A 23,753-nucleotide genomic window follows, 5' to 3' on the forward strand; every position below is an offset into this window, starting at 1 on the left:
TAAAACACTACATAGAAACACAATAAACTAAGTGGTAACTGTAGAATGGTAGGGAGCAAGAACTTTCTCATGTATAGCTTTTTTTTACTGAACCATTAGAATGTACCAAACCAAATATATTAAAATGTTTGCAAGACAGGGACGCCTGGGTGGCTCAGCAATTGAACGTCTGCCTTCAGCTCAGGGCTCAGGGCGTGATCCTGGGTTGAGGGATTGAGTCCCCATCGCGCTACCTGTGAGGAGCCTGCTTCTCCCTCTACCTATGTCTCTGCCCCTCTCTCTCTCTCTCTCTCTCTCGTGAACGAATAAAGTCTTTTTTCTTTTTTAACGTCTGCAAGGCAGAAAACACACTAAAACTTTAATAGTGATTATCCCGGAAGAATGGGACAAAGATTTTGTCTTCTATTTCTATAAATACGCTCACTAAATCTTCTATAATGACTGTGAAGAACTTTCATGACCAGAAAAAAGATGTACCTTTGGGGAGACCTCGGAGAGCAGTTTCCGCGGGGTCAGGAAAGAGAGGAACTGGACTGGGAAGGCTCCCGCTACAAAGGTGACGGGATCAGTTTCTGTTTCCAGATGGGAGAGACCTGAGCGCAACACGTTTGTGTGCTACGAGCAAAGAACCATGAGAAAAGAGAGAGGTTAGAAAGGTGAGCAGTCTGAAGCCCAGGCGCCGGGTCCCAGCGAGTGCAGTCCCCACGGGGCCATCCGCAGGCTAGGCCATCCGCAGCTCTGGCTCTGCCAAAATTGTCTCGGAAATACAAGGGCAAAGAAGGAAAAGGGGACTGACGCTCGTGGTGGACCTGGGAAAGGAAGAAGGTGTAAGCTGCCTGCGCCGAGGGACGCTGCGCCGGCCCCAGCGAGAGCAGAATCACCGTCCTCTCCCGCCCTTGCCGAGGCCCCTCCCCTCGCCTGGGCGTGCGGCGGAAGGACGAGCGCAGGAAGGGGCGGGGCTATGAGCGCCCAGAGTGCGCGCGCGGATGTCGCGAGAGCAGTAGAGAGCGGAAGAGTAGTAAGTGCAGGATGCGGTTCCTGATTGCGTTGGCCCTGCTGAGCCTCGCAGTGGCGGGTAAGACCCCACCCCCAATAATCCTACTATCATCCCTAGGTCCACCGTCCTCACCGCGGCCGGGTCGCTCTCTGAACCCGCTTCTTCCCTGCCGGAGCCACCCCTCCGCTTGCCATCACCCACCTCCCCCGTTTGCCTGTTGCCTCGGTCTCTTCTAGCTCTGAGGGCTCCCTTCTCCCGGATTTCCTCTCTTCAGAGCGAACTGGTTTCTCTATTTCAGTGGCCCCAACAGGAGAGCCTAGCGAGCTGCAGCCACAGCCCGGAGACAACGGCCCTAGCAAGAAGCCCAAGCTTGAGGCCACAGGAGTCGACCCTGACAAGCCCAAGCCTGAAGCCACAGGAGAGGACCCTGACAAGAAGCCCAAGCTTGAGGCCACAGGAGTCGACCCTGACAAGCCCAAGCCTGAAGCTACAGGAGAGGACCCTGACAAGAAGCCCAAGCTTGAGGCCACAGGAGTCGACCCTGACAAGCCCAAGCCTGAAGCCACAGGAGAGGACCCTGACAAGAAGCCCAAGCTTGAGGCCACAGGAGTCGACCCTGACAAGCCCAAGCCTGAAGCCACAGGAGAGGACCCTGACAAGAAGCCCAAGCTTGAGGCCACAGGAGTCGACCCTGACAAGCCCAAGCCTGAAGCTACAGGAGAGGACCCTGACAAGAAGCCCAAGCTTGAGGCCACAGGAGTCGACCCTGACAAGCCCAAGCCTGAAGCCACAGGAGAGGACCCTGACAAGAAGCCCAAGCTTGAGGCCACAGGAGTCGACCCTGACAAGCCCAAGCCTGAAGCCACAGGAGAGGACCCTGACAAGAAGCCCAAGCTTGAGGCCACAGGAGTCGACCCTGACAAGCCCAAGCCTGAAGCCACAGGAGAGGACCCTGACGAGATCCCCAAGCCTCAGGCCATGGGAGACAACCCTGACAAGAAGCCCAAGCCACAGGCCACAGGAGATGGCACTAGCAAGGTGAAGTCCCAGATGCAGTCCTTGAATGACCACTCCAACAAGCTGGTCTCTAACCCCTCTTCTGATAACAAGAAGCCCACCAAGCCTCACTTAAACATACCAGCCGACAAAGATCCCACTCTGAATGATTATAAAAATGAATCTGAGGAGAGAGTATTACTGGACTCTGACCCCACTTCACAGCAGGAGGGAGAAGGCAAGTCTACAGAGCTTACCGAAGATGTGGAACCCAAGAAGGCTGAGGAAGGGGATACGGAGCCTGAAGAAGGTTCACCACTCCAAGGAGAGAAAGAAATGCCTGGCCTTGCCTCCAGTGAGAACCGTGAAGGGACACTTTTGGATTCTGTGGGTAGGCAGAATGATGACCTTTATAAGGACAGTCTTGGAAGTGCTAGTGCAGAAAGCAGCCACTTCTTTGCTTATCTGGTGACTGCAGCCATTCTTGTTGCTGTCCTCTATATTGCCTATCACAATAAACGGAAGGTAAGTCAAGAACTGTCTTGAGGAATGAGATTTCCTCCACCTTGAAAGCTTGGTGTGTGGGCCAATATCTGTCATTCATCTGCCTGTGAGCACTGGAGATTTCAAGTCAAACTTCAGTTTTTCCTCAGATTCTGCTAGGTCTCTTTACTCTCATTTTATAAATCATTTTCTTTCATGTCCGATTCTTTTGAGTGCCCTCTGCTGCTGTGTTAGGTGCCAAATGAGGACATTTTTATGATCTGACCTGAATTGGGGTCTTCTCCCACAATCTTAAATTTAGATCATTTTACTGCCTCCGAGAATCTGAGTACCTGACAGTTTGTAAGTAGAGTACTTATCTTCCTATTTCCACTCTGAAGATAGTGCATCATTTCTAGTTTCCTTTCCCACACTTTTATCTTGCATCTGCAATGGCAGAAAGAGTGGTTACATAGTCTTTGACATCAGCAGCAGAGAGCCCAGGGACTATCTTCTACAATCGGTTGAGTTTCCGATTAGAAGAATGACCAAAAATTGCATGGATACAATCGTCTTTTAATGTTACAGCAGATTTGGTGTGGAGTAATATCTGTGTTGCTTAGCAACCACTCTGATGACAAATGATTGCATTTCTTATTGAGCTCTAAGAATTTATTTTTTTAAAGATTTTATTTATTCATGAGAGACACACACAGAGAGGCAGAGATACAGGCAAAGGGAAAAGCAGGCTCCATCCCTGGACTCCAGGATCACGCCCCAGGGTGAAGGCAGCACTAAACCGCTAAGCCACCCAGGGATCCCGCTAGCTCTAAGAATTTAGTAGTTTCTATAGCCTGGTTAAAATTGGAGAGTTCAGTTTATGATATCAGTATGCCTATGGCTATGAGGAATGAGGGAAGATATTTAGTAAAAATAGTTCTTTATTCTACATCCAAGTGCTCGTCCCACAGAGTAATCTTAGATGTAAAAGCAGTAAGGTTAAAATGAAGCAAGGTGTGGGGAGGAAAAGTACATTTGCAGATAAGAAATAATTATTGCTTGTGAGAGAAAAGGAATGTCTGATCCTAGAGCTGTGTGGGGCACAGCTGGCAGATCTTTGTGCTCTTGAGTAAATCATCCAGACTCCCACAGGCTAACGGCCAGAATAGTCTTCCTTCATCTGTCATTTCCTGTTTAGCAGTATAAAAGATTCTGATGTAACTGGAGGCCCCGTCCTCCTGAAAACTGTTATAATTTAAAGATGCCTCTTGTGAGTTTGCGGCTCTTTCACTGCCGGGGTCATTAACAAATGTAGTACCAGGGCAGCCCGGGTGGCTCAGCAGTTTAACACCGTCTTCAGCCCAGGGTGTGATCCTGGAGACCAGGATTGAGTCACACGTTGGGCTCCCTGCATGGAGCTTGCTTCTCCCTCTGCCTGCTTCTCCGCCCAACCCACCCCCTCCCTCTCATGAATAAATAAATAAAATCTAAAAAAAAAAAAAAAAAAATGTACTACCAGGTGATGACCTCTGATTTCAGAGACTGAAATAAGCCATTGTAGAATCATCTGTTAATTTCTTTTTCCTTTCCCCAGATTATTGCTTTTGTCCTAGAAGGAAAAAGATCTAAAGTCACTCGGCGGCCAAAAGCCAGTGATTACCAGCGTTTGGACCAGAAGGTAAGGAAGGGAGCCCCAGGTGTGTGGGAGGGATATGCAGTCTCAGGTAGGCCCAGCAGTGCACTTGATTTGCACTGGTGGTGGCAGCTGATTCTGGGTGCCACTGCCATTGCCCTGCCCTTTGTGGACCACAAAGCAGAGACATCCATATGTATGCATGTCTGCAATATGAGAACTAGAAGAAGCCTTCATGTGTTCTACATCAGCTCCATCTCTTGACAGAGGAGGAAACTGAGGCCCAGAAACATGATTTTCCCCAAAGTTCCTCCTAAAAGTTTGTGCCAAAATCAAGACCTGATGGCAACTCCATAGACACCTATCCTATACTTTTTGCACTGAACCAGCACTTCACAAATTTTAGGAGACATGTTAATCACCCTGGGAATTGTGATGAAAAAGCAAAATCTGATTCATTACATATAGGGTGAAATCTGTGCTTCTACATCTCTTGGAAGTTTGTAGGTGACGCCAAATGCTGAGGAACCAGGCTTTAGGTAGCAAAGCATTAGACTACACTTCCTGAACACAAATGAGTCCAGAAACATAAAGGCCTCCAACTCCCCAGATTGGCTCTACCAAGTACTGTGGACTAGATTTCCTGAGTGGGGCCAACGCAGGCCTACCAGAAAGCAGAGCCTGCTTCCACCTCACAGTGCATGATCGGAGCAAGGCTCTCCCCAAAGGGCATCCTGTCTAAGTGGGAACAGGGTACTTCCACTGCCTTGCTGCCAGCATGCACCCCCTCCTTTTGCCTTCTGTGTAGGGACACTCAGGACATTGGTAAAAAGTAGTTGGTGACTCAACTGTGAATATTTCCAGGACTTCCTATAGGGAACACCGTTCATGTGTATAGCTCACACTGGCAAGAAATAAGCCACTCAGCTCAGAACACCTTTGCTAACTAGCCCAGTAGGTCAGCTTCACAATTTAGCCCTGGCCTAGTACCTTTCCCGATAATGGACTTCAAGGATTTATTTCCCTTTCACTTTTTTTCTAATTAAAAAAAATACACGTGTAAACAATTCAAAACAATGTAGAATCATACAAAACAGAAACTAAGATTCCCATATTCCTTTCACCAAGTGTGCATGTTTTAGTATGTTTGATTTCATAATTTTTTTTAATTTTTTTTTTTTTTTTAAATTTAAGAGAGCAGGGGGCCGAGGGGGGCAGAGGGAGAGGGAGGCTCAGCAGGAAGCCTGACACGGGTCTTGATCCCAGAACCCTGGCAGACACTTAAAAGACTGAGCCACCCAGGCACCCCAATTTCAAACTGATTTTTAAAATAATTTTATGTGCTTTTATTTTATCAATTGCTTTTTGTATGTTGGAGGGCAGCTTGTCTTAATTCTGAATTTCTTCCTGAACTGCAACTCTGATAAGTTCTTTTTTCCCCCTAGAATCATAGCAGTGAGGTATATTCCTCTAGAAGGAGATTAATGTTGCCAATGAATTGTGTTGCTCTCATTTCAGATTTGATTTTCCCGTTCTTGAGAACCGTGTCCTCCCTGCTGATTTGTTTTTAAATCAAGAGAAATGAAGAAAAAAATACTATGACCTAAGAGACACCCCCTCCTCTAGGGTTTGGTGGCAGGTCTGGGCTGGCAGAGGTGGGGGGATTGCTTTGATTTTTGCACCTGCACTTTGGTAACCTTGTACTCCTGTGTCCCCATTATCTATGCTGGTGTCTTCCATCCTTTCCTCCTCTGAGTGTGAGTAGAGCAAGCATGTGGGAAGCCAGTTGTGACCAAAGGGAGATCTCAGCCCCTGGCAGGCTACTGCCACTGGCTGCCTTCCCTTGGGCCTGGGGCCATTTAGTGTTACCCTTTGAAAATAGCATTGTGTCCACCACTATTTATGTTGGCAGACCTAGGAGAACACTCTGCAGGTTGAGGTGCTCTTGTACCAAGCCCTTTTACTTTGGGGAGATGTGCCCTACAAAAGATGAGGTGAATGCTGACAGGTAAAGGGCTACCTGGAACACATGACTCTTTTTAAAGGCTCCAGCAGCAAACCAAAACAGCTTTTAAAAAGTGCTTTTTGCCTGCAAGTCCAACCTGTCTAGTGGACTAAACTAGACTAAAGTGTCCAGACTCTTAGACTAAAGAAGTTCTTTAGTCTTTTAGTCTTCTTCTTAAAGAAGACTAAAAAGTTCTTCACATTTTTCCAATATTTTCATATCACTTAAGACAAAGTCAGTTTCCATTTGGTTGTACTGACTGAACTTGGGGATTCTGGGAGTAGAGCTGTAAAGCCATGGTTCCCATCAGATTTTTAAAATACAGTTACGATTATTACAATACTGTGTTCTTCTATACTCCACAGTCGTCACAGAAATTTTTTAAAATAGGGTAAGCTCATGCTTTGCGTTTTGGATTTGATCTACATTATTTTCAAAAGGCTTTCATGAATGGTTTCCCATAAACTCTGTTTTGCCTTTGTTGCCTAAAGTAGAAAAAATAGACTTGTAATCAGAATCCAACTGTACTCTCTTCCACCTTAATCTAGTTAATGGTTCTCTCATCTGATATAAAATGCCAAGGGTAATTAGTAAAAATTTTCCTTCCAACCCATGTCAGGGGTTATTAAAATTTAAGAAATTCAGAGTTCCTCTGCGGTAACTGAGGTTAGTGTCTCAGATCATGCTGTGGTTTGAAGTTTTCCTTAAATCTGGTCTAGTTGTGTTAACCTATTAAAGAGAGTTGTTTCTGTAAAGAAAAAATGGAAATAGCTGATCTCAGGGAAATACAAAGAATGTGAGATATGAGGACAGTGGGATGAATTCTGTGCTGTTGAGGAAGTCAGTCTGCAGAAGGGACCATCCTGTTGCCACAATATCTGGCACTTTGCTTAAAACAGAGCATGGCTTTGAGTTGAGATTGGTGGAGATAAGGAATGAATGAATGCTCCTGGCATCATTCTCTCTACCTGTACACCAACCTTATAATACTTTATCTAAGGAATCTTCTCTCAGGCTCTCCTAGCATTCCATAAAACCATGGTTCCCCTTTGCCTACCTTTCCTCCTCCTAATGTTTTCTGTTTGCTTGTCTACACTAGCACTTTTCCTTCTACCTTCATGCATGCCTAGATTTTCCCTGCTGCCATCCATTCTACTTCTTACTCCTTCCTTTCATAACCTTTACACACTCACTTTGGTCCTTATCTTCCTACCTGTAGTGTTTTTCCAGAGGTTCAGATTGTCAAATCTAATGACTTGTTCTCAGAGCTTAGTCTTGACCATTTTTTTTTTTAAAGATTTTATTTATTTAATCATGAGAGACAGAGAGAGAGAGAGGCACAGGCAGAGGCAGTCTCCCTGTAGTGAGCCTGACGTAGGACTCGATCCTGGGTCTCCAGGATCACGCCCTGGGCTGAAGGCAGCGCTAAACCGCTGAGCCACCTAGGCTGCCCGCTTAGTCTTGACCTTCCTAGAAAAGGACACTATTGATCATCCAAATTGAAATCCCCTTCTTTTGGTTTCTCTGACTGACCTGGTTTCTAAGAACTTTGCTTTACCCTGTGCTGGTGGAGGACAGAGCCCTTAAAGGCAGGTTTCTGTCTTCCTTCATCTTGTCAGAAATTCATCTATTCTTCATCCTCCAACTGAGTGACTCCCAAGTGTTTATCCTTGGCCTAGTTCCCAAAGAACCAAATCCTGTGGTGTGCTAAATATTTCAGCTCGCTTGTTCTATTGGCACTAAAACTAAAGTTCTCTCTTCTACCTACTACACTGCCCATTTTTTAAAAAATATTTATTTATTCATGAGAGACACAGGCAGAGACATAGGCAGAGGGAGAAGCAGGCTCCCTGAGGGAAGCCCAATGCTGGACTCAATCCCAGGAATCCGGGATCATGCCTTGAGCCAAAGGCAGATGCTCAACCACTGAGCCACTCAGGCATCCCAAGCTGCCCATTTTCTTTAATTGTCTCAGCTCCAGCCTATAGTCTTTTATCATTTTTATTGTTATAAAAGACCTATCCATTTAAAACAAAATGTCTCCCATATAGTCTTTCTTTCCATTTTCCTTACTTTCCTGCCACCCCCCCCACCATTTCACTTCTCTCCTGAATTTCTCCACCTCCCCCTACACCCACCCAGAGCCATCATAAGTTATCTACCTTCTCTTGTGTGCATAATGAGACCAGATACATCTTTCCAAAATCCTTACCCTGATCTAAAGCTATTATCTCCCTCTTGTGACTTAGAGAATCAAGCTTTTATAGACCCTAGTATTCAGGACTCTGTAGATCTACACTTTCGTACCTTTCGATAGGAGATGTAGAGCATCTACCTTTGTCTAGGCCAAAGGCTCCTCTTGTCAGGCCCATCTAGGCTTTTTGTTCTTACTGTGTCCTCCATTTCCTGGCTTCCCGCAGCTGTTCTTTGGTTAGGGTGCACTCCCTTCTCTTCTTTTGCTTGCCTCTCCAAATGTTCCTTCAGGGCCCACCTCAAGTTTTCCCATGCACCTTCTTAACTGCTCCCACTTCACAGGATTTGCTCTTTCCATTCTATTCTAAAAAGTACTAATGCCAATCACAAATTTTGGAACTCCAGAAAAAAAAGAAAAAAAAAACAGAGGGCAGATGTTATCTGATGTCTATATCTGATTGTTTCCCCAAAGTGCAGCTACTTGCAGGTGTGCCTTTGGCACAATCTGCATATCTGTGTACAGTGTAGTGACATTCCCTAGATACTCTTAGTTCAGGGTCTTGCAAAGGAGACATCTTCTTTGTTCAGGAAGTCTGCATGTGACTTAACTGAGGTCTCATATAGCTCTTCCTGGCTACTGCTTGCCATCCCTTTTTGATGGATTTTGCTTTTGAGGAGAGCAGAGAGATTGGTTTCAGAAACCAAGGTTGGCACTAAGTGGATGCAAAATATGTATTCTGTGGAGTCCACATAGTTCCATTTTTTGAGCATCTGAATAGTATTGTGTTAAAAGAAGACTATAGAATTTAAGTTTCACTTTAGAAATTACACTGAATGGTTTAGCGCCTGCCTTCAGCCCAGGGCGTGATCCTGGAATCCCGGGATCAAGTCCTGCATCAGGCTCTGTGCAGGGAGCCTTCTTCTCCATCTCCCTGTGTCTCTGCCTCTCTCTCTGTCTCTCATGAATAAATAAATAAAATCTTTAAGATTAAAAAAAAAGGTTGTTTTCTCAATAGTTGTCCTTTTGAAAATAAACAATCAGAAGCATGTTTTTCTAGAGATGGTGTATAGGAGGAGAAGTTGGCTAAGGCCTCTCCAACCAGGGAGAAGGGTAGAGGTAGGCAGTGAAGCACATGGAGCCATGAGAGGCACCCCTATATCTATACAGCTACGGGCTTTCCTGCCCCAGGAAATCACCCCTTTTGGTTGAAGGGTGATTTCTAATAGGAGTCTAGGCTTCAGTCATGGATGTCATTAGAGGTGTTGGTTTTCTTGCTACAGGTTACTAAGTAAATTATTGAAAGAATCCACTTCTGGACTCGGGGGTAGTGGAAGCCAGTCTATCTAAAAAGGCTATAATAACTCGGAAAGCTCTGACAAGTAACTATATATATGCTGACATTTCTTTTCCCGTGATGGCTTTTATTGAAATAGTTGGTGATAGAATTATAAACCTCTATAATTCCCCTGATGGTTATTCTCATTTTTTTTCTCACTTCATGTCATTTAAGTCAAAAAGAGGAAGCCTGCTCCTTGTTTGAACAGGGTAACTTGATACATAATGCTGTTATGTATATGTGATGAAAGCTAGCACACTTTGCACATGTTCTGAATCATTTGAACAGGGAGGAGAGTATTTTACACACCAGACACCAGATCCTGTAGTTCTGCCAGCTGTTTTCTGAAGTCTTGCTGGGAGGGTTGCCTTTGACACTGCCTTGCTTAAGGAATGATCCCAGGAAGAGGTTTCCAGGTTCCATTTAACTGTTCATCCAGAGAAAGACTGAATCTCACCTCAGCTAGTCCCACGAGTCACACATGAATTTCCTTAATATGTCCCAGTTGCGAAACTCCTCTGTAACAGTGTTGGGTCTGAGCTGTGTAGTTTCAAGCTGCCAGCAAAACCAGCTTCCTCACACTCTTTGATGTTCCTTTAATTCAGAAGTTTCTCATGTTAAATGATTGTTGAAATTGTTTCCCTTTTTTGTTTACCCAATTAGAGTGCCACTGTTTTTGCAGTGTTTTATATTTTCAGCTTTAATTTAACTATATAATTACTTAATTTTATTTTTTTAAAGCTTATTTGGTCTAATGATAAGTATTTTTCAGTACATAATGTTTTACTGAGCTGCTTTGAATGCCATTTCAATGTAGTTTTGTATCATTGCACAGAAACCAAAATAAATTTCAAATATTAAAGCTCTAATATCATTAAATTTATTAAAATGGTAATAAAACTGATAGAAATAAGGCCTTTAGAAGTGAAAGGCCACTTTTTTTTTCAGCCTTTGTTCACCTTCCCATCCAATCCCCTTGCATGTATCAATAACCAGGAACACTGTCCCTGGCCCTTGCACACATTCTGTGTGCTTTCTACATTCTGATCCTGTCTGATTTCCAGCCCCATTCCTCCCTACCAGGTAGCCATGTTCTATGTCTAGCATGTAGATGGCTTGTCTTCCAGTGTCTTCCAGTTACCTCTGTGATTGTCATCTGCTATACCCGTGACCTGCTTCAACCCCAGTGGAGTCCACTTTCCAGTCCTGTGCCCTAACTACTAACGTCACCCTTTGCTGTTGATTTTTGGAAGATAAACCTTGAGGCTCAGGTAGTGAGCTGCACGAGGGTATCTTGGTGTTGGCCCGATGAAGACCTGTTGTCAACTTGAAAATAAGGAAGACAAACTGAGGGCTTGGCTGTATAAGAACTGGATATTCTAACATACACCCTGCTAAGTAATGTCTTTATCCCCACGTCCACAACCAGAGTGAACCTGTCCTAGGTATTTCCCCACCCTCTGAAAGAGCCATTGGAACCAGCAAAAATGGGATCAGGGGTCCTCTGAACCTATGGAACTGCAACCAAAATCATGCCCAGGTTTTGATAAAAATCTCTTTAGGTACCTCTTATCCTCAGTAGTGTGGAACTCCTGCAGCACAGCACATAGAATAGAAGAGGAGGAGCCTCGGGACAACTGGATCAAGTTGCTTCAGCTGGCCAACACTTTTGAGGGCTCGGTCCATCTGACCAAAGAACACTTGACTTCTGACTACTTAGAGTTGTGAGGTATGGGAGTGTGGTATGCAAAGCATTGCTTGACAAGACAGGCTGCCCAAGTCACTGGCCCACACCAGGCCTTTTAGTACAGATAGCACATTAGAGAGGTATGGGAGCTCATCACCTGCCCAGCTAGAAGAACTGCAGCTTGAGAACTGTGACCTGTGTGTCAGACCTCTTCAGAAATCAAAAACAAATTAGAGTGCTTTATGTGAGGAAGGAACCAGTACAGAAAGACACTATGGCTATGTCAAGGGTTGTGCCATAGTGTTAGCCAGAATCCTCGGATTCGTTGCTTACTGAACTATTTTTTCTTCTGTGCCTGGATCCTTGAGTCGAGCTTCTTAAGGTCTAAGTACAAGTTCCGCTTCAGGATGGCACTGCTGCATAGCAGGGCCCCTTGCAAGGCCCCCATCAACCCACAGGTGAAGATATCCTGGCCTAGGAGACAACAACAGGGGCCTTTGAGCATCTTCCCAAAGAGGGGGCAGGCAACAAGGGCTCTCATGTTCATTAGACCAAGATGACTTTAGATCAGGACCGGGGTCCATAGCCTGCTGGGGCAGCCCATCCCTGTTTAGAAGACTGCAGGGGACAGACCTGAGGCCAGAACAGAGTACTTTGTGTGACAGGGAACCCTAGGGTCTCAGGCCCTGGAGAAATGAGGCAGTCAGTGTACCTGTCAGGTAGAGGTTGGGAATGGGGCTTTGGGCCCTCAGGGAGGCTATCACATGAGGATGTAGACGGTCCAGGTCATGGTCTGCCCCATAGCAGGCACCCCGGGGAGCAGCCAGATAAAACTGGTAGGTCAGTGGGGACCCTCCGACCACACTGTCCACCTGAGAAGACAAAAAGGCAGCCAAAGGGTGGGAGTGGGGCCTTGTGAGATCCTCCTCTCTTCCCTTTTCTGATCTCCCTGACCAAACTGCCTGTCTGCATGGGTTCCCTGCCCTTCCATGGAGCAGAGGTATCTCAGGGCTTTATTTCCTTCCCCCAAAGAAAAATAAATGTCACCAAGAGGTTTGTTGCCACTACCACATAGTCTGCCCTCCTACCTTGCCCTCCAGCTGTGGGAACAATCTCATGATGACCGACAGAGAGGCTTCAACAAAGGAGTGTTTGAGGGTCTCATAGTCGCTGCTCCGCTTTCCTTTTGCTTCCTCCTGCCACTCTTCAAACCACTCATAACAGGTGGGCACCAGCACAGTCATTGTGGACCGGTCTGGGGACACAGAACCAAGTTTACTACTGCCAGGCCCCGTCCCTGCTCCAGCCCCCACCTCCAGGACCGAAAGCCTCACCTGGGAACCGGTCCTCCCAAGTGGGATCTTTGGCTGATGAAGAAGCAATAAAGAGGATGGGCATGTGTGCTGCAGCCTTTTCCCTGGGCATCGACAGATAGTGCTCCATCCTGGGGGTGATGAGCATGGCTGTCCATCCCCATGCCTCACTCGCTGGCACTGCCCCGAGGATAGGTTACCCCCAGGGAGCACTCCCTCCCCCAGAGGGATGAAGCCGAGGCCTATTTCATATCCTGCTGCTGAGGCTCCAGCGTCAAGGGAGGAAGCAAGAGCCCTACTGCTGACCCCTCCCCCTATATGCACACACGCCTTACGCCTTGTCGAGGTCTGTGTCAAAGCAGACAAAGTAGTTGGTGGACTGCAGACCCAAGTCCTCCTTGGTACCTCGTAGGCCGATAAAAATGGAGAAGGCCCCCACGCCAGGCCGCACCATCTCCAGCTGCTGCTTCACACCTGCCAAAGTGTCAGGGCTGCGTGAACTGTGGCTGAGGTGGCCACTCCCAGAACTTGCTGACGCCTGCTCACTTTATGTGCAGCCTTACCCTCGGTGGCCAGCCTAGCACCCGGGGCCATTTTTACAACTGCCACAACACTGACTTGGCCGGGGTCTGCTCTTTGGTCTCCTGCCTGAGAAGAACACCTCAGGTACCTACTCTTCTGTCTCCTCCCACCTCTGCTCTAAGCACCCTTAGAACCCAGGGAGGCCCAGCTTCCCTAAGCTGGCTGTTCTGCAGGACAGTCTCAGGCTCTCTGCCTCCCCTCTTCCCCTGATGGCTTTAAGTTAGGAGCGGATTCCTGGGCTCTCCCCACCATACATAGCACGCATATGAACAGTAGTTTGCTATAAGCCTGATTTCTGTGTTACATTTAATACAAGCCATCCAATGAATAAATATGCATGATTCCTAATGTGAGTACAAGACCTCAAAATGGTAAGTGATGCGGATGAATAAATGCACACAGCATTACTGGCACTTTAGGATTCAGGTAGGGGAGGAGGAAGAAGAACAGTATGGAGGAAGGGGACAGCCTCTCTGAGAGCCATCTGATGTCCCCTGGTCCTAAGCGGCTGTGCTTCCCCACCTCTCAACAAATGACCCCAGACCAATCTTCTGGAAGTGGCTCCTACAAAGTCTTATCCTTTGTTCTCATTCCCAGGACCATTACCTGCCTGAAGGGTGACTGGGCCACTGGCTGCTCTGTCTCATTTGTTTAACAAGTATTTGTTGAGGACCTAAAATGTGCATAATCCTCTATAGGCCTTGGGGACGCTTAAGGGATCAGCTATCATGCCTGTCTACCAGAAAAGCACCTTTCCTGAGAAGTTGGCTTTCCTCATACAGGCTACAAAGAAAGTGCTACGTGTAGGGTAACCACAGAATTTATCCTGCAAAACAGGCAACTTCTGGGAGTAAAACGAGGTTGCACTAGGACTGGAAGTGGAAGATCCACAGGTGAGTGGCTGCTGAGTGCCCTTACGGGGGAGGAGGTGGGGAGTGGCTGTGGAGCACACTTAGAGGGAATGGGTGGGGTGGGGAGCAGCCGGCTGTGGAGCATCCTTATGAGGGAAGGAGGGGTGCTGCCCTGGAGCTGCAAGAGCATCTCGTGGCCTACATCCCAGCCTCCAGGGTTAATCTCACTGCCTGCTTCCCCTCTCCAGCTGGGGTGGGGGTGGTCATGGAGAAGATGAAGGGGGGAGGCCCTGGAGTGAACCCTCTAGGGCTTTAGAGGCCCTTAGAATAGCACCTAGCCCCTCCTTCCCCTTTTTCTCCAATAGAAGGATGTGCTACAGGAACCGCACACCTAGCAGAAAATTAGAACCTTGGGTCCCAAATAAGGCACACAATGATCATTTCAAGGCGCTTTTTCTCCATGCTAGCCTTAGCTACCCTTACTGATACTGTCAGCCCAGTCTTCCCCACTCAAACACTTCCGCTTCAGACCATCCCCAGGAGACTCCTTGAGGCTCAGCTGTGGAATTAAGAAAAGTGCTCCCATTCACACAGGCTCCCTCTGCCTGACCACCCCACCTCCACGCTTGATGCCAACAGGCACTGCCTACTCCAGAGGCCACCAGATACCTGTTTCTCATTTGTCTCCAAGAAGGAGACAGACCCATGAAAACTCCACCCCCAAAGCAGCTGGAAACAAAGGGGTCCCAGCACCTGGGGTCTCCTTGGTTAAGCCTCATCACTGCCCCTGCCTGAAATGTTCTCAAACTGGGATTCACGGAGGCAGCATCCAACTCCCCACCCAAGTGGGGCAATTGGTTTTTCAGCCACACAGGGCTGCTGCCATTAGATAAGATACATAAAAGCAGTAAACTTTGTAACTAACTGGATCAGAAAGCAGGGTAACATGGCTGCCAGGGGAAGGAGGCACAGAGCGGGGGAGGGTACCAGGACCCATTAGAGGACAGGGCCAGGGTTCAGAGGTCTGAGGAGTTAGGGAGGCAGGGAGTACCAAAGTCTGTCAGCCGTACAGTCCTGCCCAGCTGCCCTGTCACTGGCCAATCTGCCTCACCCCACTCAGCTCACACAGTGTGAGGGATGGAAGACCTTAGCTGGCAGCGGATGTTGGCTCAGGCCCAGCTAAGTAATAAGGCAAAGCGATGAGAAGGCTGGTTTTGGTCATATGCATTTCATACATATGAGATCATCGCAACTGCCACCCACCCTCTCCCCAGCGAGGAAACCCGGGACGTCACTTTCCTACGGAACCCACTCTGCTGCCCACCTTCCCCAGCATCTCTTCCCTGAGCAGCCACGGGCCCACCCTCTAGAGTTGGAGAGCTCCCTCCCGTGGCTCTCTGGGCTCCACCACGCATCACTGAAGTCCCTGGTTTCCACCCCAGCCATATCCTGAGCTGTTCCTCACTCTCCACCTCCCACTCTAGCCAGAGGCTATTATCTAGAACCTTCTCACCCTCCTGGACTATGAGTCCCCTCCCAGCCAGCTGGCCTGTCCTCAGATCATACCAGAAGCTTCTAGTTACGTGATAACCTAAAGTCCATTTCAAAGTGCTAACCTCTTACTTGACTCTGGCTCGGCTACTCTGTTCTGTGTAGGCTGGCCAGCTCTTCTGCCCCTTTTAGTGAGAACTTTTCTCTGGGAGCTCCACATTCCTTAGTCCAGAAGGGGCCAAGAACCCAGGCTTTCAAGTCAAACACACCAATGTTTTCACCTTAGCTTTGTTACTTTCGCCTGGGTGGCCTTGGGAAGTTACTTCACTTCACCTCCTGCATAAACATTAGGATGATGACACCTCTCTCCTAGGTGGCAATGAGGATCATGTGCAATGACAAAGGTAAAGCCTCCCACAAAGATTTCACCAAGGAAGGGCTCACCTACAGATATGCCTACTGCCCCCTCACCACAAAAATCAGGCTTCTATATTTTTGACACAGCCTATCAGAAGAGATGACGGCATTGAGTGTTATTCCTGTCAGATTTCAAGCAGAATCCCAGAGTTCAAGGGACAGAAGAAAGCCAGAAGGGTACTCCTGTAGCCTCAGCCCCAAAAAGGAAGTGGTTCCCTTTATTTGAGATCCAACAATTATAGCAAAACTTTCTTCTCCATGTCGGCCTTAGCTTCCCTTACTGATAATGTCAGACCAGGCTTTCCCACTCAAAATAAGTGGGAAATTAAGGAAAAAAGTAAGATTCATACCACAAACTTAGTGAAAACCCAAGAAATATTCCTTTAGGATGCTACCCACCATCAAGAACTATTAGAGAGATGATTTAAGATCTGAGGAAACTGCAATCAGGCACCCTAGAACGGAGACTTGAAAGCCAGAGGGCAAAGTGGGTGAAGTTATGGGGGGAAAGAGAGTAAATATGCCAAGAATGGAATGAGACATAAGGACCAAGGGGTCTCTGGGAGTGATACAAGACTGAGGATGCTTCTCAAGACCCAAACACAGAGGCCTTGCTGGGAACAGATAGATGCTGGATACAGCATGCTCGTGCTCATCTGCTCTCTTAGAGACGGTCACAGGACAGTCAAGAAGAGCAAGAGCACCAGCCTGGCTGGGCAGGCTAGTCCCAGAGAGGCACTGTTGAGAGCTTGGAAGAGCAACACAGCCCAATCTTTTACCTGGCAGACAGCGGGCATTCTCTGGCAACAGGTAGTTATAGGTATTGAAGAGTCCTGCACTGGAGATCACAATAGGGCAATAGATGTTCACCAGCTCCTGATTCTTCTTCACAGTGACACCTGCAGGCACAAGAGCTTGGCTGAGGTTCTGGGCACTCCAGGAGGAAGAGAACGGCCCAGAGTTTGCACAGATCTCTCCCCACCTATGCTGCATTTTCTCAGACCTGGGCATTCAGCCCACCTAGGGCCAAGCAGGCAGGCTCCAGGCAAAACTGCAAAGCGAGTGGGACATCTTTGAGCACTCTCCACTTATCCCAAGTCACTTCTGCACTTTCCTTCCCTGGCTCTCTCCTCATCCCATGTGGGCGCCCTTTAGCCTAAACTGACAACCTCCATACTAACACTGACAAAGCTCCTTGGCTGAAGCCCTTTCACTGGAATCTCAGGACCTTTTTCCCTGCTGCCATATTTCCATTTCCAAAACACTCTGAAAGCCTCTGATGACACCACAACCTCTGTAAGATAAACTCCAAAGTCTTGTACCAGCCTTCTAAGGTCTGGGCCCTTCTAGGTCTCCAGCCCCATCTCCAGCCACACTCACTAAATGATTAGGTGGCACCATATGAAACAGCTGCTATTTAACCATTTTGATCTATAAAAACAGCAGTTTCTGGGGCACCTGGGTGGCTCAGTTGGTTAAGCATCTGACTCTCGATTTCAGCTCAGATCTTGATCTCAGGGTTGTGAGTTTGAGCCCCACGTTGGGCATTCCACGCCAGGCTTGGAGCCTACTTTGTTTAAAAAAGGCAGTTTCTTAGGGTTCAAACTACTACTTCTGGATGTCTAAAAATACTCAGTTCTTTCATACAGCTATACCTTTATATATTGTTCCCTTTGCCTGTAGTAACAGCCCAAAACCTTGGGCTAGCTTCTCAACCTTTGTATGTCTCTACATGACACTTTATATCTCAGTGATCCTCCCTATGAGGCTAGAAACTTCTTGAGTTGCAGATTTTCTTTGTAGCCATCTTATGTTTTTATCTCCATCTTTTATCACCTAGCACCTGAAAAATACAAGTAATATTCTGAACTAATTAAACTGATTAATCCTCCTTGCCTCATGGACCTCTTCTGGCCTGAAGGAGAACTTGCTCTGGACATCAGAGAAAAATCTCCCACAACTGACAGCCCCCTTTCCCTTATCACCTGGCAACTTCCTGGTCTCTTCTACAAATGCATTCTGAGAGATCGCTGCTGGCCTTTTCTCCCTTAGCTTTTTTGTATTCTGGACCATTCCTTCACATCCTTCTCCTTACAAGATTCCTCTGGTGAGTTCACTGTCACATCAGTCCTATCCTCTCCAGCCTGTCTCTAGTCATGGATGGCCTGTCCATTCTTTCTACTGGAGTCCTTCCCTTCATACACCTTCTCCTCACAGCATTCATCCGCAGTAGATTTTGACTGTGAGGTAGCAATAAAGACCTGAGCCAGGGGCGCCTGAGTGGCTCAGCAGTTGAGCACCTGTCTTTGGCCCAGGGCATGATCCTGAAGTCCCGAGATCGAGTCCCACATCAGGCTCCCTGCATGGAGCCTGCTTCTCTCTCTGCCTGTGTCTCTGCCTCTCTCTCTCTCATTCTCTCTCTCTCTCACTCTGTGTGTGTGTGTGTGTGTGTGTGTGTGTCTCATGAATGAATAAATAAAATCTTTAAAAAAAAAAAAAAAAAAGACCTGAGCCAGGATAATGAGATTCTTGGCTCCACCTGCCATTTAGAGATTGAGGGCAGAACATCTTGCTGGCCTACACTGCCCTTTTGAGTGCCCAGGGTACTTATTCATTCCATCCATCACTGAACAAACACATATTGAGTCTCCATTATGTGCTAGGATCTACAGACATAACAATTACAGAGACACAGCCCCTATATTCAAGGAAGTCATGGATTACTGGATAACTATTTTTACCTAGTGACTAAATGATTATATACTGTTCTTTGGGGCAATCTTCTATCCTTCCTGCATCCTTTCTACCTCCAGATTCATCCCTCTCCCAGAGCCCCTGCTCTGGGTAGTTTCGGCCTTAAACTCCTAGTGAGGACTGTTCTTCTCACACCTCGTGCCCTCAAGTGCTTGTTTCTCTCCATACCCCAGTTCTGTCCCATGCCAGCCCAGGGACCATGAAGTATGATGCAGGGCTCTCACCACAAGCTTTCCCAGCTGAGTCTAGTAAGATACTCCTCACAGTGGCACCCGTCAGGACCTCGCCCCCAGCCCGCTGAATCACAGGGATGGTGTGGAAAGCGATTTCACTGGCACCCCCTCGAGGATAAAAGGCCCCTTCTATGTAGTGGTCAACCACCAGAGCATGCATGGAAAAGGCACTATGGCTGGGAGTCACACCTACAGAAGGAAGGAAGGGGTGATGAGACAAAGGCAGGCAGCAGCACCATTTAGAAAGAAACACACATTCCTGCCAAAAAGCCCGCAGCCTAAGTCTACCCATCTCTCGGACCCAAATGAGCCCCAGGGCTTAGGGCAGCCAGAGGCCTGTTTCTATCCAAACATAGGGTACCTTACAGATCCTGGAGCCAGGGGGAATGTCCTCCCTGCAAAGTTCCATGCTGCCAAGATGAGGGAGGACATTGTTGGTTGAAAAGGAAAGCCATCCAGGACATGGATAAAGGAAATTTTTACCAGGGAGTCCAGCAGTAGGTTGGAAAGACTTCTCATCCATAAGCTCCAGAGGGCCTTGGGTATATCCTGCTCCATTTCAGTCAGTCAAGCAGGTTCAAGAAGAAAGATTGAGAGCCAAGAGAGCTGTGCCTCCTCCAGGGGCTGCCTAGGACCCAAGGCCAGTACCCACCGTAAGTGGGGAAGATGTAGCTGAGCACCGCCTGGAGCTCCAGGGAGGCTGGCAGCTGCTGCAGGACCTCAGCCAGGCTCTGGGTGGATGCACGAAGGAACGGAGAGAACCGAGTGAGCAGCCCACACTTGCCAAGGAGCTGAGCTATGCGCAACGGGAGCATCTTCAACAAGATGGCATGGATGACTCCACAGGACACCACCTGAGGGAAAAAAACGAGCAGTGAGAACTGGTCCCATCTCTAGAACCCCTGTAACAGAATCCCCATTCTATAACCTACACCAGCCCGGCACCAGGGCCCAGCACCACTGCCCAGGACTACTTAGCCCTGGCTGAACTTGGATGTTTAAAAATCTGTACTCTGTGAATTGTTCCTGAATTCCACATTCAGATGAGTCATTTTCTGCTCTTCGTTTTCCTGCTCAAATTCTTTTTGAAAAATCACATCTGATCTTAGAAGTTAAAAAAGGGTGTGATCTAACCACATACAAAGAAGGCAGCCTTGTCAAAAAGGAGAACAGAGTGCCCCCCAGAGGCCAGAGTGAGAGTGGCAGCCGCCGGGTCCAAGCTCCAAAGATAGGGCCTAGCTGGCCACAGAAGCCAACTAAGGGTAGGGGTTGAACTCAGGGCAGACTTCACTGTTCCTCCTCTCCTGCCTCACCCACCAGTCACTCCACTAATAAAGAAGGTCAGCCTTGTGAGGGATAAACAGGGGGTCCTCGGCATGTCCCCGTTACCTTAACCAGCTTTACATATTTGTCAATGGCAGCTTCTTCTTGGGGAAACTTCTCCTTGAGGCCCTGGATGTAAGCTTTCTTCCCACTGTACATGGGGAACTCCTTTCGGCCATTGGGCCTTTCTAGTACCATGATGTCAAAGGGAGAGGACAAGGCAGCCCAGTCCAGCTGCCCCTCAGTGATCTGGTCCAAGGCAAAACGGCCAATGCTGCCCTCTTGCATGGACCCAACATAATGGATTCCTATTGGGAGACAGAAAAACAAGGTGTCATAGGGATAAGGGGACTGACCCCTGGAAAGGTGGATAAGGAACCAAGGTGAAAGTGGTAGTCCTGCAGGGCTGAATCCATGACTAGAGGAGGCTACCCACCCTTTCTGTGGGGAGGAGTCGCAACAGAAACTATCACATCTCTGTCCAATTTGGTTCCCAGTGCTTCTAGCTGTCAAAGAAAGTGGTACCTCCGAAACAATAGAAATGTCCAATATCATCCCACAATGGCTACCCCAAGCCTCCTGAAGATACAGCCATGCTCCCAACCCCTTCCCACATAAACCTTACCTGTATCAAATTCAAGGCCATTATGTCTGAAAGTATGACAGCAGCCTCCTGCCTTAGTATGTTGTTCAAGCACCAGAACTCGCTTGCCAGCTTTGGCCAGAATCGCAGCTGCAGCCAGGCCCCCAAAGCCACTGCCAATCACCACTGCATCCAGCTTCTCTGGCACTCGGCTGGCTGAGAAAGCTACCCCAGAGGGAAAAAACAGAAAGTGAGCTTCTCAGGCAAGGGCAGCAAGAGAGCAAAGAGATGGAAACCAAGGAAGACTCCACTAGCTCATACACTGCAAGAAAACTCTAGAGAGTTTGGCATGGAGCAACTAACTCAAACAATTAGCCTGGAAAATACTCAGGATCAGCCAGACAGACTAAAGACAGTGATATGATTTACTCTGGATTGATTTACTCAAAACCAATATGAACCTGGGGATTTTTACCCTACTATCAAAGAAAGCAGTCATTGGCAAACCACTAGCCAGAAAGCTGACAATAATACGAGATGAGAAACTTAAGTGCAAATGGAGAGCTAGGAAAGAAAGAAACCAAGGAGATGAAGGACGGAAGACAGTGTTGTGGGGAGGCTGCCGGCTCATGGAACTGTCCATTCACAAGGTTGTTCTCTTTGGAAATTACAAGTTCTGTTGGCACCAAGGGATCAACCTGGTCCTATGATGGTTCTTCAAAACCCTGAAGCAGAGGCTTGAGCAGAACAGAGATGAGAAATCATAGCACCACCCCTTCATATCTGGGAAGTCTAGAGGAAGAACTAAGGATCCAGCACCTAAGCAAGATAAACCTGGACAGCACATGGCGCTACAAGGGCATTTCCAACACAACATTTGTTCTTTAAAGATCACTCCTGGACGGCCAGGGTGGCTCAGGGGTTTAGCGCTGCCTTCAGCCCAGGGTGTGATCCTGGAGACCCAGGATCGAGTCCCACGTCGGGCTCCCTGCATGAAGCCTGCTCCTCCCTCTGCCTGTGTCTCTGCCTCTCTCTCTCTGTCTCTCTCATGAGTAAATAAATTTTAAAAAATATATTAATAAATAAATAAATAAAGATCACTCCTGAAGAACTGAAATGTGGAGTTTTTCAAGCCGCAAAGGAACTTGGAAAACTTAACTTTTCAGACATTTCTAGAAAAGCACATTTTATATCACAACCCAGGATATACGTAAGTATATAATATAAACACATGAAATAGAAGTTTCACAATACAAATACTTGCCAGACCGAGTATGCCAGAACTCGTTGCCAGAACCAGTATGATGACTCTGATATTTTCTATTCTACCACATTTTGAAATGCAACCCACTAAATTGATTTCATTATGGCCAGGACCCACTAGTAATAGGTCACAGCCTAGTTTGAAAAACACTTAAACTAGTCATCTCAGTTTTAGACCAACCCCAGATACGTGGAGTGACTTGCTAATTGGTTATAGAGTAAATTAGTGAGAGTCCAAGCTAAAACCTTGATCTCAGAAGTTCAGACTATACAGTCTTTCCACTTAAAACAGTATTGTCTCTGCCTCTGTCACAAGATGTGTCACACAGAATTCTAAAATTTACAAGTGGGAGGGACCTTGAAGATCAAAGAGGAAATCTAATTTTTTTTAAGATTTTTTTTTTTTTTTTTTTTTTTTTAACAGAGAGAAAGCAAGCCAGAGAGCACAAGCAGGGGGAACAGCAGAAGGAAGAGGGAGACTCGGCTCTCCCGCTGAGCAGAGAACTGGATATGGGGCTGGATCCCAGGATCATGACTCCAGCCCAAAGCAGACACTTAACTGACTGAACCACCCAGGTGCCCCTAATTTTTTTTAAAGCAGCAGAACTCTTCCTTTAAACCTTAGGAGGAACCCCAGAATATGTCCTCAAGCTGACAGTGGAGATACTCTAGTTGACCAAGGAGCAGCTCTGAGCCTGAGGCATCCTGTTGAAGCTCTCCCAAAGTTTTAGAACCAAGGTTCAACCACATGATTTGGGAGGAGGCATAACCAGTCAAATCATCTCTAATTGACAAAATACAATTTCCCACACAGATTGGAAGAAAGGAAAAAAAAAAAAAAAAGATTGGAAGAAAGGTGCAGCTCCTCCATGCCCCTGAACCATGGTGGAGGGTAGTTGAGGTCCTGTAACCAAATAGGAGAAGGTCTCTTGTCTCTTCTGCAGGTTGTGGACCTGTTCTTGGCCATATCATGGCCCTGGGATACCCAGGGCGGAACCTCGCGAGTGGGGCGGCCTTTATGGTCCGAGGTCGCCAGGGCGTAGACGCTCACAGGTAACAGACAATAAAGCAGGGCGCCTCCCCGTGCAAGGAAGCCCTCCCAGCACTTCACATATGGGGAAACTGAGGCCCAGGTGGGCAGTGGCTCGCCCGGCAGGGATGGGAATGCAAGCCCGCGAGTGCAGCCCTGGAGCCTAGGTCCCTTCCCACTGACCTCGCTTGAGGACCTTCTTCCTGGCCCCCTTGTCGGTTACCAGCGGCGCGGGGGGCCGCCTGACGTCCTCGGAGAAGGGGTTCGGGGCTCTGCCTGCGGACAGCGGCAGGTGCCTTCTGCAGAAGACCAGCAGCAGCGGAACGGCCAGCAGCAGCCAAAGCCACATGGCGGGTTCCGCGGCCACCGTGCCCAGCCTCTGCGGCCAGGACTCCGCCGCGCCTCAGTGCCCTTCCCGGCGGGGCAAGGGGAAGGCGGAGGCCGCCTGGACCACTGAGGAGCCAGAACCTTTGAGCCCGGAAGCCAGCGGCTCCGCGCAGCCTGACCCTCCCGGCGGCTCGCCCCGCCCCGCCCCGCCCCGCCCCGCCCCGCCCTCGGAGCGTGCCGGGCCGCCGGGAGGGG

At 47.9% G+C, this 23,753-nt stretch overlaps 2 protein-coding genes across 6 annotated transcripts; one reads left to right on the top strand and one right to left on the bottom strand.

Moving 5' to 3' along the window:
* The first annotated feature begins 888 nt into the window (after positions 1 to 888).
* On the top strand, positions 889 to 10,513 carry TGOLN2 (trans-golgi network protein 2). Its single transcript, XM_072770029.1, has 4 exons — positions 889 to 1,075; positions 1,296 to 2,518; positions 4,071 to 4,154; positions 5,628 to 10,513. The coding sequence occupies exons 1-4, from the start codon at positions 1,030 to 1,032 to the stop codon at positions 5,631 to 5,633; spliced, it is 1,359 nt and encodes a 452-aa protein (XP_072626130.1). The 5' UTR covers positions 889 to 1,029; the 3' UTR covers positions 5,634 to 10,513.
* Positions 8,399 to 23,711, bottom strand: RETSAT (retinol saturase). Of its 5 annotated transcripts, XR_012004337.1 has the most exons (12): positions 23,355 to 23,691; positions 20,921 to 21,103; positions 20,362 to 20,603; positions 19,625 to 19,826; positions 18,964 to 19,161; positions 16,765 to 16,884; positions 12,980 to 13,118; positions 12,666 to 12,775; positions 12,420 to 12,586; positions 12,044 to 12,203; positions 11,211 to 11,805; positions 8,399 to 10,238 (listed from the first exon to the last, which is right to left on the bottom strand). XR_012004337.1 is itself a non-coding variant. In XM_072770025.1 (11 exons), exons 1-11 carry the CDS (start codon positions 23,518 to 23,520, stop codon positions 11,669 to 11,671), a joined length of 1,824 nt encoding a protein of 607 aa, XP_072626126.1. In that variant the 5' UTR covers positions 23,521 to 23,711; the 3' UTR covers positions 8,399 to 11,668. The 5 variants fall into 5 exon arrangements, 4 of the variants coding, with proteins under 4 accessions (XP_072626126.1, XP_072626128.1, XP_072626129.1 ...); XM_072770025.1 differs by having other exon boundaries at positions 8,399 to 11,805; positions 23,355 to 23,711; XM_072770027.1 differs by lacking the exon at positions 23,355 to 23,691 and adding an exon at positions 20,732 to 20,801 and having other exon boundaries at positions 8,399 to 11,805; positions 20,921 to 21,084.
* Positions 23,712 to 23,753: the final 42 nt, after the last annotated feature.

This window comes from Canis lupus, chromosome 12 (assembly GCF_048164855.1).
Source record: "Canis lupus baileyi chromosome 12, mCanLup2.hap1, whole genome shotgun sequence".
NCBI classification, from domain to species: Eukaryota; Metazoa; Chordata; class Mammalia; order Carnivora; family Canidae; genus Canis; species Canis lupus.

What these genes read in the sequence shown, in the direction of transcription:
- TGOLN2 (XM_072770029.1), top strand. Translation starts at nt 1,030, where the DNA reads ATGCGGTTCCTGATTGCGTTGGCCCTGCTGAGCCTCGCAGTGGCGG. An exon ending in GCTGAGCCTCGCAGTGGCGG is followed by an intron (nt 1,076 to 1,295) that starts GTAAGACCCCAC and finishes TCTCTATTTCAG; the next exon opens with TGGCCCCAACAGGAGAGCCT. An exon ending in CCTATCACAATAAACGGAAG is followed by an intron (nt 2,519 to 4,070) that starts GTAAGTCAAGAA and finishes TCCTTTCCCCAG; the next exon opens with ATTATTGCTTTTGTCCTAGA.
- RETSAT (XM_072770025.1), bottom strand. Translation starts at nt 23,520, where the DNA reads ATGTGGCTTTGGCTGCTGCTGGCCGTTCCGCTGCTGCTGGTCTTCTGC. An exon ending in TGGCCTTGAATTTGATACAG is followed by an intron (nt 20,604 to 20,920) that starts GTAAGGTTTATG and finishes GTCTCCCAATAG; the next exon opens with GAATCCATTATGTTGGGTCC. An exon ending in TCCCAACCTCTACCTGACAG is followed by an intron (nt 11,806 to 12,043) that starts GTACACTGACTG and finishes GTTGTCTCCTAG; the next exon opens with GCCAGGATATCTTCACCTGT.